Below are 17,770 nucleotides of genomic sequence, written 5' to 3' on the forward strand. Positions count from 1 at the left end.
TAAGGCTTTAGGGGACCAGATACTATTTGTAAACCGTCCTGATAAGAAGAAAATTCTTTTCTTCAATGATAAGAGCTGTCAGTTTTCTGTGGATGAAGGTGAGCCTTCCTTTCTAGATACTTTCTGTAATATACAGACATGTTACAAATTTAGGATGATAGAATTCATACTGTTCATAATACAATTAAAACTTTAAATAGTATTATACTGCTGTTTTAGCATTATCATGTCTTAGAGTTAACAACTTTATATGTCTAATGTATTTCTCACAATACAATTTGAAATATGTAATTTGAAAAATTTTAGGTTAATTGTACTTGTAGTGTAATAGTAACTTCCTGTTCTCATACTTCAGGTATACCAAACAGGAGTTTATTTCTGTTTTACAAATACTACTTCATATCTTGGTATGAAAGCTCGATCCATGAAGGGGAGAAAAAATACTAACTTTTTGTGAAAACGGATATTTTCTTTAAAAAGTTATGAGTTTTTGGTTATCCAGTTGGATAAGAAAGGAGATTAATGTTTTTCTTTCTGGCGGTTGTAGAGTTGGATGCTAATAAGCTCTATGCTGTCTTCTAAATGCATGATACTTATATTTTGGATTTTAGTTTCAAATATTTCATCAATATTTTCATATAAAATAGAAGTGTAAGAGTTTAGTTTTGAGAAATTTCTAGACAAGTAGATATTCCCGTTTAAGCAAATATCTTTCACTCTAAATTTGTATTAACTTTGAAGTTTTATTAAAAGGCAAGAAAAATTGAACATTTTAATTATAAAATTTCAAAAGTAATTCAAACTCCAGCAAAATATTTTAACAATATAGAAAGACACAAAGTGCAGTAGAGTGAAACTATTGCTGTCCCAGTTTGGTAATCCTATTGACTGTTTCTGTGAAATTTTTAAAGGAGATTCTATTGAATGAATAATTTTGTAAAAGAAATGCATTTCCTGGAGAGCCCTGCCTTGATTATGATTTGTAATTTGTGCAGTAACTCCAGATTTTTCTTTTATGTGTTATCTAGCTGTGGATACTCAGTCTTGTGGTGCTGTAATTTCATCAACCTAAAGTTACTTAGATGACCATGATTTTTTAAAACTTACTTATTTTTGACTGTGCAGCATCCTTGTTGTTATGCACGGGCTTCTTCTAGTCGTGGTGAGTGGGGCCTCCTCTCGAGTTGCCGTGTGAGGGCTTCTTATTACAGTGGCTTCTCTTGTCGCGGAGCACGAGGTCTAGGGCACGTGGGCTCGGTAGTTGCAGCTCACAGGTTCCAGAGAGCAGGCTCAGTAGTTGTGGCACATGGGCTCAAATGTCCCAAGGCATGTGGGATCTTCCTTCCCTGACCAAAGATCGAACTGGTGTCCTTTCATTGCAAGGCGAATTCTTTACCACTGGACCAGGGAAGCCCCGACTTTGCTTTTTGTAGGAAATAGAATGTTACATTTTTGTGAGAATCCTCATCAAGAGTTCCTTGTATACAGTTGGTTCTCTATTAATGTTTGTTAAGTGAAAATTTGCAAAGTATTACGGCTCTTCTATAATGCCATTTCTCTAAATAAGCTTCCTGTATGTAAAACAGGGTAGTAGTCAACTCCTCCTGTATATTGTAGTGATAGGTGCTCATTCAAGAAAGATTCAGCTGAGCAATTTTTGTTTCCCCTGTGTCTCTTTTACTAGGAGTTTTCTGTTATAGAGACTTTTATAATTGTCAGATTGAGTTCTTCCTATTTAAAACCATAAAAATGGACTTGATCTTTAAGTCCTTCTGAGTTTAAATAAACAACTAATTCCTTAAGCATAATTAATCCATTAAAAAAAAATTTTTCATCGTCTTAAACTTAGTATCACATTTTCAAATAGTAAGAAAGATACAGTAAAAAGCGGATGTAGTTTTCCTTTCTCTGGTTCCAGTCCCTTTATTTTATGGCAAGTAACTTAACTGGTTTTACTTTAAATTCTTCCAGTGGTTTTTCCCATATTGCTAAATAATATGTTTATACTGTTATTTATTTTTAACTTGAAATATTGTCTAATGACTTGTTGTCCATAAGTCACTGTGTCGTATCCAACTCTCTGCAACCCCATGAACTGCAGCATGCCAGGCTTCCCTGTCCTTCACTACCTCCTTGAGTTTGCTCAAACTCATGTCCATTGAGTCAGTGATGCCATTCAGCCGTCTCATCCTCTGTTGCCCATTTCTCCTCTTGCTCCTAGCATCAAGGTCTTTTCCAGTGAGCTTCCTTGCATCAGGTGGCCAAAGTTTTGGAGCTTCAGCATCAGTCCTTCCAGTGAATATTAAGGACTGATCTCCTTTAGGATTGACTGGTTGGATCTCCTTGCAGTCCAAGGGACTCTCAAGAGTCTTCTCCAGCACCACAGTTCAAAAGCATCAATTCTTTGGAACTCAGCTTTCTTCATGGTCCAACTTTCACACCCATACATGACAACTGGAAAAACCATAGCTTTTACTGTATGGACCTTTGTCTGCAAAGTGATGTCTCTGTTTTTTAATACACTGTTTAGAGTTTTCATAGGTTTTTTTCCAAAAAGCAAACGTCTTTTAATTTTGTGGCTGCAGTTACCATTGGCAGTGATTTTAGAGCCCAAGAAAATGAAATCTGACACTGTTTCCACTTTTTCCCCATCTATGTGCCATGAAGTGATGGGACTGGATGCCATAATCTTTGTTTTCTGAATGTTGAATTTTAAGCCAGCTTTTTTCACTCTCGCGTTGACCTTCATCAAGAGGTTCTTTAGTTCTTCTTCGCTTTCTGCCACTAGAGTGGTGTCATCTGCGTATCTGAGATTGTTGATATTTCTCCTGGCAGTCTTGATTCCAGCTTGTAAGTCATCCAGCAGAGTGTTTCATATGATGTACTCTGCATATAAGCTAACTAAGTAGGGTGATAGTACACGACCTTGATGTACTCATTTCCCAATTTTGAACCAGTCCATTGTTCCATGTCCAGTTCTAACTGTTGCTTCTTGTCCTGCATACAGGTTTCTTAGGAGACAGAAAAGATGGTGTGGTATTCCCATTTCTTTAAGAATATTCCAGTTTGTTGTGATCCACGCAATAAAAGGCTTTAGCATAGTCAGTGAAGCAGAAGTAGATTTTTAAAAAATTCCCTTTGCTTATTCAGTGATCCAGCGTATGTTGGCAATTTGATCTCTGGCTCTTCTGCCTTTTCTAAATCCAGCTTGTACATCTGGTTCTCGGTTCACATATTGCTGAAGCCTAGCTTGAAAGATTCTGAGCATAATCTTGCTAGCATGTGAAATGAGTGCAATTTGCAGTAATTTGAGCATTCTTTGGCATTGCTTTTCTTTGGAGTTGAAATGAAAACTTATCTTTCCCAGTCTTGGGCCATTGCTCTGAGTTTTCCAAATTTGTTGGCATATTGAGTGCAGCAGTTTAACAACACCATCTCTTAGGATTTGAAATAGCTCAGCTGGAATTCCATCACCTCCAGTAGCTTTGTTCATAGCAATGCTTCCTAAGGCCCACTTGACTTTGAACTCCAGGATGTCTGGCTCTAGGTGAGTGTTCATACTATTGTGGTTATCTGGGGCATTAAGAACTTTTTTGTATAGTTCCTCTGTGTATTCTTGCCACCTCTTCTTAATCTCTTCTGCTTCTGTTAGGTCCATACTGTTTCTGTTCTTTATTGTACCATCTTTGCATGAAATGTTGCCTTGATATCTCCAATTTTCTAAAAGAGATCTCTAATTTTTTCCATTCTGTTGTCTTTCTCTACTTCTTTGCATTGTTCACTTAAGAAGGTTTTCCTGTCTCTCCTTGTTTTGCTCTGGGACTCTGCATTCATTTGGGTAATATCTTTCCCTTTCTCCTTTGCCTTTTGCATCTCTCCCTTTCTCAGGTATTTATAATGCTTCCTCAAACACTTTGCCTTCTTGCATTTCTTTTTCTTATCGATGGATTTGGTAACCACCTCCTATACAATGTTACAAACCTCCATCCATAGTTCTTCAGACACTGTCTACCATATCTAGTCCCTTGAATCTATTTGTCACTTCTACTGTATAATCATAAGGAATTTGATTTAGGGCATACCTGAATGGCCTAATGTTTTTCTCTACTTTCTTCAATTTGAGCCTGAATTTTACGATAAGGAACTGGTGATCTGAGCCACAATAAGCTCTTGTTTTTGCTGACTGTATAGATCTTGTCCATCTTCGGCTGCAAAGAACATATATAATCAGTCTGATTTCAGTACTGACCATCTGGTGATGTCCACAGCAGTCCTCTGTTGTTTTGTTGCAAGTGGATGTTTTCTGTGACCAATACATTCTATTGGCAAAGCTCTGTTAGCCTTTGCCCCGCTTCATTTTGGACTCCAAGGCCAAACTTGTCTGTTTGTCACTCCAGGTATTCTCTTGACTTCCTACTTTTGCTTTCCAGTCTTATATGCTCAAAGGATATCCTTTTTGCTGTTAGTTCTAGGAGGTCTTGTAGGTCTTTATAGAATTGTTCACCTTCATCTTCTTCGGCATTAGTGGTTGGGGTGTAGACTTGGATTACTGTGATATTGAATGCTTGGTTTGCCTTCAAGACGAACTGAGATCATTCTGTCATTTTTGAGATTGAAGCCAAGTACTGCGTTTCGGATTCCTTTGTTGACTGTGAGGGCTACACCATTCCTTCTAAGGGATTCTTGTCCACAGTAGTAGATATAATGGTCATCTGAATTAAATCTGCCTTTTCCCGCCCTGATTTCTAAAATGTCCATGTTCACTCTTGGTATCTCCTGTTTGACCACATCCAACTTTCAACAACATAAACTTTCTCAGAGAGAATATGTAGTATTAATTCTGCTCTCTAGATGGCAGCATAGTGTAGCATATCTGTTCTGGAAGTAGATGTTTAAATTGAAGGAAGTGTTTGATTTGGGGGCTTCCCTGGTAGCTCAGCTGGTAAAGAATCCTCCTGCATTGGAGGAGACCCTGGTTCGATTCCTGGGTCAGGAAAATCCGCTGGAGAAGAAGGGTAAGGCTATACATTCTAGTATTCTTGAGCTTCCCTCGTGGCTCAGATGGTGAAGAATTCACCTGCAATGCAAGAGAGACCTGGGCTTGATCTCTGGGTCAGGAAGATCCCCTGGAGGAGGGCATGCAACCCACTCCAGTATTCTTGCCTGGAGAATCTTCATGGACCGAGGAGCCTGGCGGGCTACAGTCCATGGGTCGCAAAGGGTGGGGACACAACTGAGCAGCTAATAAGCACAGCACGTGTTTGATAGGAGAGAGATTACAGTAGTTCTGTAAGAATAGCCTGAATGTGTTTGTCTTGTTTCTGGTGATAGCCTGTCATGACATGTGTGTAGCAAGCAGGTATTTTATGATAAAATTGTTGCGTAGTGCATGCTCTTTGTGGAATTCAGAGGAAAATCCAGATTTAGTGATTAACAGTGCCAGAAAATGCAAGCAGCTAGCCATTATTCAAATAACAATGGTGCTGTTTCTCCTTTGTGACCTTTTAGACTTTCGTTGCCCTAGAATTCCATTTTATTGGGAACGCATTTTCCACCTGCTCCTTCTTGACAAGGGTTTTTACCTACTTTAAACAGTTTCTAAATAAAATTCTGTATGTCAAGAGAAAAAAAATAGCCTGAAACTGTAGGGTTTCTTAATCGTATTTCATTGGAAAAATTGTAGGGAGTGCACTTAGAATTTAGTAGTAGCTGTCACCCTAGTCCTTATATTGGGTTGTGATTTTTCTGTCCCTTGTGTGTGCTTTCTCTGGATACTGTTGTTGTAACTTTGCTCAGCCTTTTCCTGTTTCGTACCTTTTACGTAGAGTTCTGTTCCCTAGTGTTAACCTCTTTTCATTTGCTGTGTTTTATGGCCTCTACCAGCTTAAACTCTTCCCATCACCTCATTATTTGTCTGTAAAGGCAAAATAAGCATTTTCACTACCCTCCCCCCCCCCAGATTATATGTGCTTATTAGATATATTTCTAGGTATAAGTTCTGTAAAATTTTCCAGTTTATTTTCTCTGTACTGCAGGTATTCTGTGATGCTGTGTGACTATTTAGTATTTCATTTTATAGATGTGTCTGATTGATAGATATATTTTCAAACATTTAATGTTGCTGCAGCAAATATTCTTACAACCCTTACACAGTGAGATATGTATATGTAATTATATTAATGAAATACATATAATTTAGGAAGCTATTAGGAAGATTAACAGTAAATTATTTTTGCATCTTTTAAGATCTTGACTGCCATTGATGAACTATATTACTAGATTTCTCAGTATTGAACCATCCTTTCAGTCCTAGAGTAATACTTGTTTGGTTTATGTATTTGTGTGTTCTTTTCTTACTAATGTATTTAAGGATTTTTGCTTTTTTCTTTTGCATGTTTTCTTGCTGTTTGGTGGTATAATGCTGGATTCAGAAAAGGGAAGAAGAGGTTTTCCTCCCTTCGCTGCCTTTTCTCCTTACTTGTCTTTTAGGAGAATATTGGATTCCTTAAAGATTATTTGAAAGCATACACCTGTGAATGTATCTAGCATGCTTTTTTAGACATTCTTAGAATCTTCTTTCATTATGTCCTCCTTTAAGAATCATTGCCTGTTATTTTCCCTTGTTATTGCTAACTTTTTGTGTTTGGGCTTTCTCCTTTATTTACCTGTTGGTTTATCTGTTTTACTTTAGTTGCTGTTGTGTTTTTGTTTGAAAATATCAGATCCTCCTTTACATACTGATTGTTTGACATCTTGATATGAGAAGTGACTGAACAAATGTTAACATTTCCTGTTGCTTTCATATTTCTTGTTAATTTAGCCAGTACTTCCAATAGTTTCTGCTTTATATGTTTTCCTGCAATTTTCAGTTTATAAGTGTTCTTGACAGTCATAGTTTAAGGATTGTATCATAATTACTATTCATATTTGATGTTGTTTTACTTGAACTCTAGCTTTATATCCTGTTATGTCTAATCTGTTGCCTTTTAAAGAACATTTTGAGATAGTTTTGCCTGTTCTTTTGCTTTGTACCTGCGTTCTTTTGTTTTAGATACTTCCTTTGTAGATGGCATATAGTTAGTCTTAACTCTCTGAACCAGTTGTGAGTGTCATTTTGTATTCACCATTTTTGTTATCTGATGTTTCCTCACCCTTATTTGGAAATTGTATAATATATAAAGTATTTCTCCTAACATCTTTAAGTAGTTTGCTTATTCTTGGTATCAGTTTATCAACTTCATTCTCTTTTTACTGTCTAGTTGATACATTATGAGAGTCTTGTTACAGTCTGTTATCATTTATTCATGAATCCATTTTTCGACAAATACTTATTGATTTCCTGTTGCATTCTTTGGTCATCTTGGTAATGTAGGGGGTACAGTGGTGAACAGCATAGGATAGTTTTAGCCTTCGTGGAGCTTGCTTATATTCTGAAGGGAAAATAGATGATATCACACAAAATAAAAAGTGATTGCAGAGTGTATCAAATGCTAGGAAGGAATTCAATGAGATATGTGCTGAGCTAGTAAAATAATAGGCAGGGTGGAGCTCAGAAAAGACCACTGTGGGAAAAAAGAGGAAGAATGAGCTGGAGCCAGCCTGGTGAGGTGTCAGGACAGTGCCCATGCGCGCAGTTGTGCAGGGAGAGATCTTTCAGGTAGAAAACAGCAAATGCTGAAGGAATGACTGATTTTTTTTTTTGTTAACCTGGTGGTTTTTAATTATTTAATCAGGTTCAGTGGACTGTTTTTTTATACAGACTAGAATATAAATGAAGAAGTTGTTTACATTTTTATGTAGAATTAACCATTGAATGTTACAGCTACAAGTGAACTAATGTATGATTCATTTAATTCAATAAATCAAATCAATTTTCATTCGTTTATGAAAATACCATTCATAATTGGTATTTTCTAAAGTGATAATTCTTGGTAAAGTTCTAAAAAAATTCATACAAAGTATAGCTTTTCTGTGATATACAAAGGTTATTGATAGTATATTCATATACATTATGCACCGTATATTCCTAGAAAATCAAGTGTATACTTAACCAATGTAAGAAATACTTTATATATGTAAACCACATTTGGGTTCTAGCTCAGTTTCTTATTTTGTTGTTCAGTCGCCAAGTCGTGTCCAACTTTTCACAGTCCCATGGACTGCAGCACATCAGGCTTCCCTGTCCCTCACCATCTCTGAGTTTGTCCAAGTTCATGTCTGTTGAATCGGTGATGCCATCTAACTATCTCACCCTCTGTCACCTCCTTCTGCCTTCAGTCTTTCCCAGCATCAAGATCTTGTCCAATGAGTCAGCTGTTAGAATCAGGTGGCTAAAGTATTAGAGCTTCAGCTCAGTCCTTCCAAAGAGTATTCAAGGATGATTTCCCTTAAGATTGACTGGTTTGATCTTGCAGTCCAAGGGACTCTCAAGAGTCTGCTCCAGCACCACAGTTTGAAGGCATCAGCTCTTTGGCTCTCTGTTTTCTTTACTATCCAGCTCTCACTTCTGTACATGACTACTGGAAAACCTGTAGGCCTTGACTATGCGGACCTTTGTCGGCAAAGAGATGTCTTTGCTTTTTAACACACTGTCATAGCTTTTGTTTTGTCATAACTTTGCTGCTGAGAAGCAGTAGTCTTTTAATTTCATGCCTGCAGTCACCATCCGCAGTGATTTTGGATCTCAAGAAGAGGAAATCTGTCACTTTTCTCCTTCTATTTGCCATGAAATGTGCCATGATCAGGGGCTTCCCTGGTGGTGCAGAAGTTAAAGCGTCTGCCTGCAATGTGGGAGACCTGGGTTCGATCCCTGGGTCCGGAAGATCCCCTGGAGAAGGAAATGGCAACCCACTCCAGTATTCTTGTCTGGAGAATCCCATGGATGGAGGAGCTTGGTGGGCTACAGTCCACGGGTCGCAAAGAGTCGGATACAACTGAGCGACATGATCTTAGTTTTTTAACATTGAGTTTTAAGCTGACTTTTTCACACTCTTCTTTGACCCTGGGTAAGAAGCTCTTTAGTTCCTCTTTGCTTTTTGCCGTTAGAGTGGTATCATCTTTTATTAGTTATTAGTGGTGTTATCAGTTTATTATAAATTTATGTTTATCATTAATCTGTATACTTTTTACAAAAGATGGTTGGGAGGAAGCATGATTTTTCAACCTTGGCAGTGTTGACATTTGGAGCTGGATACTTTTTTTGGAGTCACGGCTGTTACAGTGCATTGTGGGACGATTAGCAGCATCCCAGGCTGCTCTCGGTGCCAGTAGCAGACTTTCCCCCACAGTGTGAGTCCCAAAAATGTATCTAGACATTACCACTGGTTCCCTGGAGAGTGGAATTGCCCGGGTTGAGAGTTATAGTAAATGTATAGTTTACATTTACAAAACAGAAATGCTACAGTATGTTGTCTTCAAGCTTCTTTTCATGTGTTCTTCAGCACATTCAGTGATAGCAAAGATAGCAAAGTGAGTAAGATTTCTGTCCTTGAGCCCAGGCAGAAGGAGGAATGACACGGGTACACATATGGTGCAACATGCCACACAGCGTGTCGCTGTGGTGTTCATAACAGTGCTGTAGAGCCCTGGGGGTCACAGCTACCACAGGAAGCGCAGGGCTGAGATGCCCATTAGTTGAAAGTGTTGGTGTTGCCTAAATCACTTAATTTTAAAACCTGAGGTTGAGGTTTTCTGTTATTGACTTACATTATGTGTTTCCAGAGAAGATCTATTGAAAAGTGATGCATAGTTTAACATCTGTCTTTCTCACTGTCCATCTGTCTCTTCTTTTGTATTTTATTTCTCAAAATGTTTTGTTTTGTGCTGATGAGGCTATTTGTTTTAGCCCACTAGGTGGCAGTCTTAGCTGTAGAGAGGACATCTTGAGTGGGCAAGCTTTCCAGTCACACTGAAGACGCACCCTTCGTTCGTTCTGTGATAGAAGCAGATGTCCAAAAATGAGATATAGCATAAGTACAGAGAGAGTCTGTTGTGTGGTAATTTAAAACACTAAATAGATAAGTGAATCCAGAGTAGTTCAATCTTGGTATGTGTTTTATTTCACAGAGGTGCTTATTTCCTTAAGTCAGAATCTTACTAATTTAGCGGCAGTACAAATGCAGAGGTCCAGAGGGTGGGCTGAGTAATTGATCTGTTGGTGTAAATCTTGGCTCTGCTCCTTACTAGCGAAGACAAGATGCTCTGTCTGAGATTTCTTATCTGTTGGGTTGGCCAGAAAGTTTGTTTGGGTTTTCTGCAAGATGCTATGGAAAAACTTGAATGATCTTTTCAGCCAATCCAGTATAAAACAGGAATAATGGTGTCTGTTCATTTGTGGTCCTTATGAGGTTTAAATGAGTAAATATAAATAAAAATGCTTAGAGCTTGGAATGGAACCTGGCACATAGTAAGAATAGTAGTAACATCAGGCTAGCTACTATTAGCAGCATTAAAAATATAAAGTAGTACCAAAATCCTTGGTTTAATCTTCACTCAGTGAATCTGTGGCTTGGCAGTTGGTTAGTGAAGTGAGTGAAAGTCGCTCAGTCGTGTCTGATTCTTTGCAACTCCATGGACTATATAGTTCATGGAATTCTCCAGGTCAGAATACTGGAGTTGGTAGCCTTTCCCTTCTCCAGCAGATCTTCCCAACCGAGGTCTCCTGTATTGCGGGCAGATTCTTTACCGACTGAGCCAAAAGGGAAGCCCAAGAATACTGGAGTAGGTAGCCTATCCCTCTTCCAGTGGATCTTCCTGACCCAGTAATTGAAGTAGGATCTCCTGCATTGCAGGCAAATTCTTTACCAACTGAGCTATACAGACAGCAAAGAAACCAAGTCAGTTTAGCAGTTAGTTGGAATTGCTGATCTGTGGCAGTGAGGTAATGTTAGGTGGTGTTCCTTGGAGGAAGTCTGATGACAATCTGGTTGTTCCTTCTGATTGCCAGTAAATTGTTTTTTTCTGCCTGGAAGCTTCAGCAATTTCAACTTTATCCTTAGAATCCAGGACTCCTCCCAGTGGCTAGCCACTCTGCCTGGGGCCCTGATGCTGTCTTACTTCATTTCCTAATAGCTATATGGTATTCCAGATATGACCATACTTTAAAAGACTTTTTCTGATGTTCCACAGAGAGAAATTTAATTTTTTTGCTATATGCTATTATAAGCTTTATAAATAATGCTCAATCCTTCTGCATAAATATATTGCATGTACACTTTGCCTAGTTATCTTCTTATTTTGTTTTCTTAAAGTATAATTGATGGGACAAAAAAAAGATAAGGCATACTTGAAAAAATTTCAGTAGCCTGCCTAATGCCCAACCTATTTTAGGAGACCAGTCTTGATGCAGAGGTTTCCATTTCTTGACCTTCACCAATACTGGATGTTTTTAGTTGACTTTGCCAGCCTTCCAGAACATAAAGATTATCTTGATTTTAATTTTTCTTTCAGTGATTTTAATAAAATTTATACCAGTTTATTTCATTTTATTTTTTGCACCTATGACAGAAAATCTGAGCATTTTCTGTCCCTACATACATTAAAAAGTAATTAAATTTGGAATCCTGTGAGATTCTGTCTCTATTTTAGGCCCTGCCTTCCAGTGTTCATTTTAAGTATTTATGCAGCTATAATACATTTACATAGTAGATGTATTATTTAAATACTGCAATAGCACTGAGCTAAGGAAAGCCAAAGATTAAAGTAGAAATGTCTTATTGAAACAAAGACATTGAAGAATTTTTATTGAGATATTTTCTTTATTGAGATACTGAGATTGTGATGTTTCTTTTAGTGAAAGGAAGTAGTTACATTTTGTTTTAATGTACTTTCAATTCTGTTGTGCTTAGAAGAATGTCTATATAGCATTGTATATTCTTTTTGGTGGCACATTAACAAAGATTGGCTTTCCCGACCATTACTGTCAATAGAGTCTCTGTTGTTGTGTCGTCAGTGCCCTGAAGTACATGAGCTCTGTACATGTCAGGCACAAAGTAAAAGTAGTTTGTCTTCAAGGAACTGAAATTTTGCAATCCTGGCAGCACAGGCTTGGTAAAAAGTGAACTGAATGAAATTTAACGCTGGGTGAAAAGTGTTTTTTTATATGTATTTTTTTCTCCTTTTTTTATACAGAGATGTCCACAGTATAGCTGTTGCACAGTTATATCATGTTTTACCTACTCTAAATAAGTGAATGGAGTTTGTACATGTTGATAGTTAGAATTTAGCAAGTCACATTTAAAATATCAGAACTGTTCTTTTGCGGTGGTAAAGTTGGCATGTAAAATCCCAGTTATGATATACATTTTAAAACAATTTTGTGTGCTTTCTTGGAATTAGATGTTTTATTGCTGACTTGGAAGTTTGAAGCTGTTTTCTCTCATATATACCTGTTGTGATCAGACCTAGTCGTGGTCGTCACATTGTTCTTCAGGTTTGGCTAAAAAGTAGATAGTTGGGGCTTTCAGCTTTCACTTAGAATGGAGGAAGCACTGTTCCCACTCTGGCAACAACAACAAACCCTAGACAGCTACAAATTTAGACTTTTCTTGACTCCATCCGGGGCTTCCCTGATAGCTCAGTTAGTAAAGAATCTGCCTGCAGTGCAGGAGACCCTGGTTCGATTCCTGGGTCAGAAAGTTCCCCTGGAGAAGGGATAGGCTACCCACTCCAGTATTCTTGGGCTTCCTTTGTGGCTCAGCTGGTAAAGGATGTGCCTGCAGTGTGGGAGAGCTGGGTTTGATCCTTGGGTTGGGAGGCTCCCCTGGAGAAGGGAATGGCTACCCTCTCTAGTATTCTGGCCTGGAGAAGTCCATGGACTGTGTAGTCAATGGGGTTGCAGAGAGTCGGACACAACTGAGCAACTCTGACTCCATCAGAGAGCTGAGGTGCAGGGCAGCCACCTAACCTGAAATTGAAGGAAAGACAGACACCAAGAAAAGATGAGCTACAAACACTTGTACGCCTGGGACATGAATACTGAGAACGTGAATACTGGTGAGAAGAATTCAGTTTTAAAATGTTTTATGAACTGCTAAAGGCTTAGTGTAGGCTAGCCAGAGACTGTAGAAGCCTTGGGCTGCAGACACTTGGGAGTGGACACCCACTCATGGCACTTCTCCACAGACTTCCCTGGATTCTTACAAAGCAGAGGCTAGGCTGGGGGTCCTGGCCCCGCCGGGCAGGGCTGGAGAAGGGGACGGTAGACGCTTCAGAAAAGACATGAAGCCATCTCCTCCCTCCCTGTCTTCTGTGAGACAAAAGTCTTAAACTTCCATGAGAAGAAAAGAAAGAAAAACCTTCTGTCAAGGGGAAAGGTGAAATATATACTGGACCTAAAACTTGGCAGAGAGGACAAAGCAGGGACACTGAGGAGACCCCATTTAGTGCCATGGGACACAGGGCTTGTCTGATGCCGAGGCTTAATTAGAATATCAGAACTCCCACCCCAGGCTGACAGGTGTGCAGCAACAGGTAGCAGTGGAATTCTGTGAGAGTCGCAAGAGCGTGGAGGCTGACAGGCCAGCCAGGGTTATAGCATTAAGGGGGGACCTAAAAGAGCAGGTTGAGCAGACACTGAGGCCAAACCCTCTGGCAAAGCGGTCTTTCCGCTGAGTGCAGGGTATGGCTGGAGGAATTTGGAGCCTGTGGTGCACTGTGGATAACCATAGCAGCAACAGATTTCAAACCAAGTTCATGTTCTCATCATAGACTGCCTCAACCTCCATACGCTGAAAGCCTAGCAGAAGGAAAGGTGTGCCCAGATCCCAGCACAGAACTATTAACCTCAGTCTTAGCTGTTCTCTAGAGGATATTCTGCTGTCGAAATATTACGAGGCATAAAAAGAAGCAAGGAAAAACAAAGCGCTTTTGAGAGAAGAGAGTTTATAGAACCAAATTCTGAGGACATGGTATTGGAACTGTCAGACTTGAAATTTAAAATAAATGAAACAGTGCATGCATGATCAGGTAGGATATTTCAGCGGAGAGGTAGACATTATAAGAAAATCAAATTCTAGAAATGGAAAGCACAGTAACAGAGACAGAGAATGTCTTCTGTAAGCTCATCAGTCAACTTGGCATAACCAAGGAAAGAATCTGTAACCTGCAAGATGCTGCTGCTGCATGCATGTTCAGTTGTGTGTGACCCCATGTCTTTGTGACACCATGGGCTGTAGCTCACCAGGCTCCTCTGTCCATGGAATCTTCCAGGCAAGAATACTGGAGTGGGTTGCTATATCCTCCTCAAAGGTTGCTGTTTCCTACACAGGGATCGAACTCATGTTTCCTGCGGCTCATGCATTGCTGGCGGATTCTTTACCACTGAGCCCCTGGGAGAGCCCAAACTGCAAGATGGGCCAGTAGAAATTAAAGTGAAATGCACAGAGACAAATGGGAAGAAATACAGCAGAGTCTCCATTAACTGTGAGATAACATCAGTGGTCTGAATGTATAATTAAAATCTCATAAGAGAAAGAGAATGGGGAAGAAGAAATAATGGCCAAGTATTTTCTAAAATTAAAGATGAAAGTGAAATTCACTCAGTTGTGTCTGACTCTTTGCGACTCCATGGATATATAGTCCATGGCCTTCTCCAGGCCAGAACACTGGAGTGGGTAGCCAGTTCCCTTCTCCAAGAGATCTTCCCAACCCAGGGATTGAACCCAGGTCTCCCGCGTTTCAGGCATATTCTTTACCAGATGAGCCAGCAGGGAAGCCCAAGAATACTGGAGTGCGTAGCCTATCCCTTCTCCAGCAGATCTTCCCAACCCAGGAATGGTACCGGAGTCTCCTGCATTGCAGGTGGGTTCTTAATCAGCTGAACTACAAGGGATACCCCCACCCCCAAATTAAAGATAGGCACCAAAACAAAAGTCCAGGAAGCTCAGAGAACAGGAGGCAAGATAAGCCCTCCCAATAGAAACAAATGACAGAAAAACATCTATGCATATCGCATTCAAAATGCTGACAACTGATGGTGAAGAGAAAATACCTGAAGTAGAGGCAAAAGCTCATTACAAAGGAAAAAAGAATTAGAGAACACTTGTCATTTGACCTTATGCAAACCAAAGCACAGTGTTGTGACATGTTTGAAGTACTAAAAGCGAAAAAAGTTTTCAACTCAGAATTCCATCTGCAGTAAAAGTGATCTTTAAAAATCAAAGTCCTGTCTCAGAGGAATATTCTCTCAGTATCACAGAAACTGAGAGAATTCCTTGATATCAGACTTGGATTGCCAGAAGTCCTCGGGCAGAAGGGTATGATACTAGACAGAAACTTGGATATATATAGGAAAATGTGCTAAAGCTGGAATAAATGAAAATCAATTTTAAAATTCACGTGTCTTATTAAAAATTTTTGATCACTCTGAAAGATAGCTAACTTATAAAGCAGACTATTAAGAGAGAAAATTGTGTTTCGAGCATATGTAAAAGTGAAGTTTTTGACGGTCATCGCAGGTCAGGAACGGTGTGCTGTTTTACATTTTCATATGTGATCTGGGATAATTTAATTGAAGTCAGGTTCTGGTTAACTCAAGGTGTGTATTGTAAACCCTAGGATAACCACTAAAACCATTTTTAAAAAAGTAGCTATAGTTAACAATACCATGTTGTACATTTGAAAGCTAAGAGAGTAGATCTTAAAAGTTCTCATCACAGGAAAAAAATTATGTTAACTAAACTTACTGTGGTAATCTTTTCACTATATATATATCAAATCATTATGTTATATATCTGAAACTAATGCAATATTATGTCAATTACACTTATCTCAATAAAGAAAAATAATAGAAATAAAGTGGAATCATAAAAATGTTTAAAGTGCATGAATTAAAAATAGACACAAGTGAAAGGAGAAATAGACAAACTCATCATTAAGATTAAAGTTCATAGCATTCCTCTCAGCTGTTGAACAAATAGATGGAAAATAAGTATATAAAAGTCTTAACTCTATTAACCAACTTGCCTAATTGATATTTATTATAAAACAAGATGACCCAACAATAGAGTATATATGTTTTCCAGTGTACTTGAAGTACTCACCAAGACAGATGGTATTCTACCGCAGAACCTTAAAGGAATTTAAAAGAGTTGAAAGCAAACAAAGGATGTGCTTGGGTCATAATGGAATCAAACTAGAAAACAGCTATATTTGGAAACTCTCCAAAATATTTGGAAATCAAATAACACTTTTAAATAACTCATGGTTCAAGGAGGAAATCACAGGGGAAATTTAAAAAAAAAAAGTATGTTGAATTAAATGAAAGTGAAAGCACAACATATCAAAATTCATGGGATGTGGCTGCAGCAGTGCTTAAAGTGAAATAGAGCATTAAATGCTTACATTAAAAAGAACATTACCAAAAAAAAACAACACTACAAAAGAAAGAACATTACATTTGGATATAACACTTTATTCATGCATTCACCAGTTGATGGACATTTAAGTTGTTTCTACTTTATGGCTATTGTGATTAATGCTACTGTGAACATTCATGTACAAGTTTTTGTGTGGCCATAATTTTTCCTTTAAGTATAGGAGTGGAATTGCTGGAACATGTGGTAATTCCGACGGCTAACTTTTTGAGCAGTTGCCATACTGTTTTGCAAAGTGGCTGCCTCATTTTACATTCCCATTGGCAGTGCACGAGGGTTCCAGTTTCTCCATATCCTTGCCAACACTGAGTTTAGCTATTTAAGATACCATTTAGCAAAATGGAATTTTATTGTGGTTTTGATGTGCATTTTTCTAAAGATCATCTTTTCATGTGCTCAATGGCCAGTTATATATTCTTTATTTTTTATTATATTTATTTAAATTTGTATTGGAGTATACTTCATTTACAGTGTTAGTTTTAGGTGTACAACAAAGTGATTCAGTTATCAGTTCAGGCACTCAGTTGTGTCTGACTCTTTGCGACCCCAGGAATCGCAGCACGCCAGGCCTCCCTGTCCATCACCAACTCCCAGAGTTCACTCAGACTCATGTCCATCGAGTTGGTGATGCCATCCAGCCATCTCATCTTCTGTCGTCCCCTTCTCCTCCTGTCCCCAGCCCCTCCCAGCATCAGGGTCTTTTCCAATGAGTCAGCTCTTCTCATGAGGTAGCCAAAGTATTGGAGTTTCAGCTTTAGCATCAGTCCTTCCAATGAACACCCAGGACCGATCTTCTTTAGAATGGACTGGTTGGATCTCCTTGCAGTCCAAGGGACTCTCGAGAGTCTTCTCCAACACCACAGTTCAAAAGCATCAATTCTTGTATATTGTCTTTTGGAAAATGTCTGTTTAAGTTCTTTGTCCATTTTAAACTTTTTTAAATTACAGAATTTTAAAGAGTTCTTTATTCTGGATACAAGTCTCTTAGAAAATTTATACTTTGTGAATAATTTCTTCCATTCTGTGGATTGTCTCTTTACTTTCTTGTATTGTTTGTGATACAAAAGTTTTTTATTTTGATGAGGTACATTTTATTTGTCTTTTGTTGCTTGTGTTTTTGATGTCATATCTAAAAAACCATTTCCTAATCCAGCAACACAAAGATTTACTCCTGCTTTTTCTTCAGGGAGTTACTGTTTTAGCTCTTAACATTTAGATTTTATCATTTTGAATTAATTTTTGCATATAGTGTGAGATGTGTGTCCAGTGTTGTTTTTATTTTTGCATTATGATATGTGTAATTGCATGACCCGTTCATCCCACTCAGGTTTTTACCCAATTTTGCTCAAAATCCATGTGCATATCAATTTTATTCATTTCCTCCAAAATCTGGAAAC

The 17,770-nt window shown here is 38.5% G+C and overlaps 1 protein-coding gene across 5 annotated transcripts in view; it reads left to right on the forward strand.

Annotated features, from left to right (window-relative positions):
* GTF2E2 (general transcription factor IIE subunit 2) overlaps positions 1-17,770 on the forward strand; it is a 97,396-nt gene that overhangs the window by 62,364 nt on the left and 17,262 nt on the right. For 4 of the 5 annotated variants that reach the window (XM_013975423.2, XM_018041835.1, XM_018041834.1 and 1 more), the window contains one exon: positions 5-98. In XM_013975423.2, coding sequence (XP_013830877.1) covers positions 5-98 — 94 coding nt within the window. Of the gene's footprint in view, positions 1-4; positions 99-14,266; positions 14,525-17,770 lie in introns of those variants that run through there. The other variant, XM_018041837.1, reaches the window with a different exon arrangement.

Source organism: Capra hircus, chromosome 27 (genome assembly GCF_001704415.2).
Source record: "Capra hircus breed San Clemente chromosome 27, ASM170441v1, whole genome shotgun sequence".
NCBI lineage: Eukaryota > Metazoa > Chordata > Mammalia > Artiodactyla > Bovidae > Capra > Capra hircus.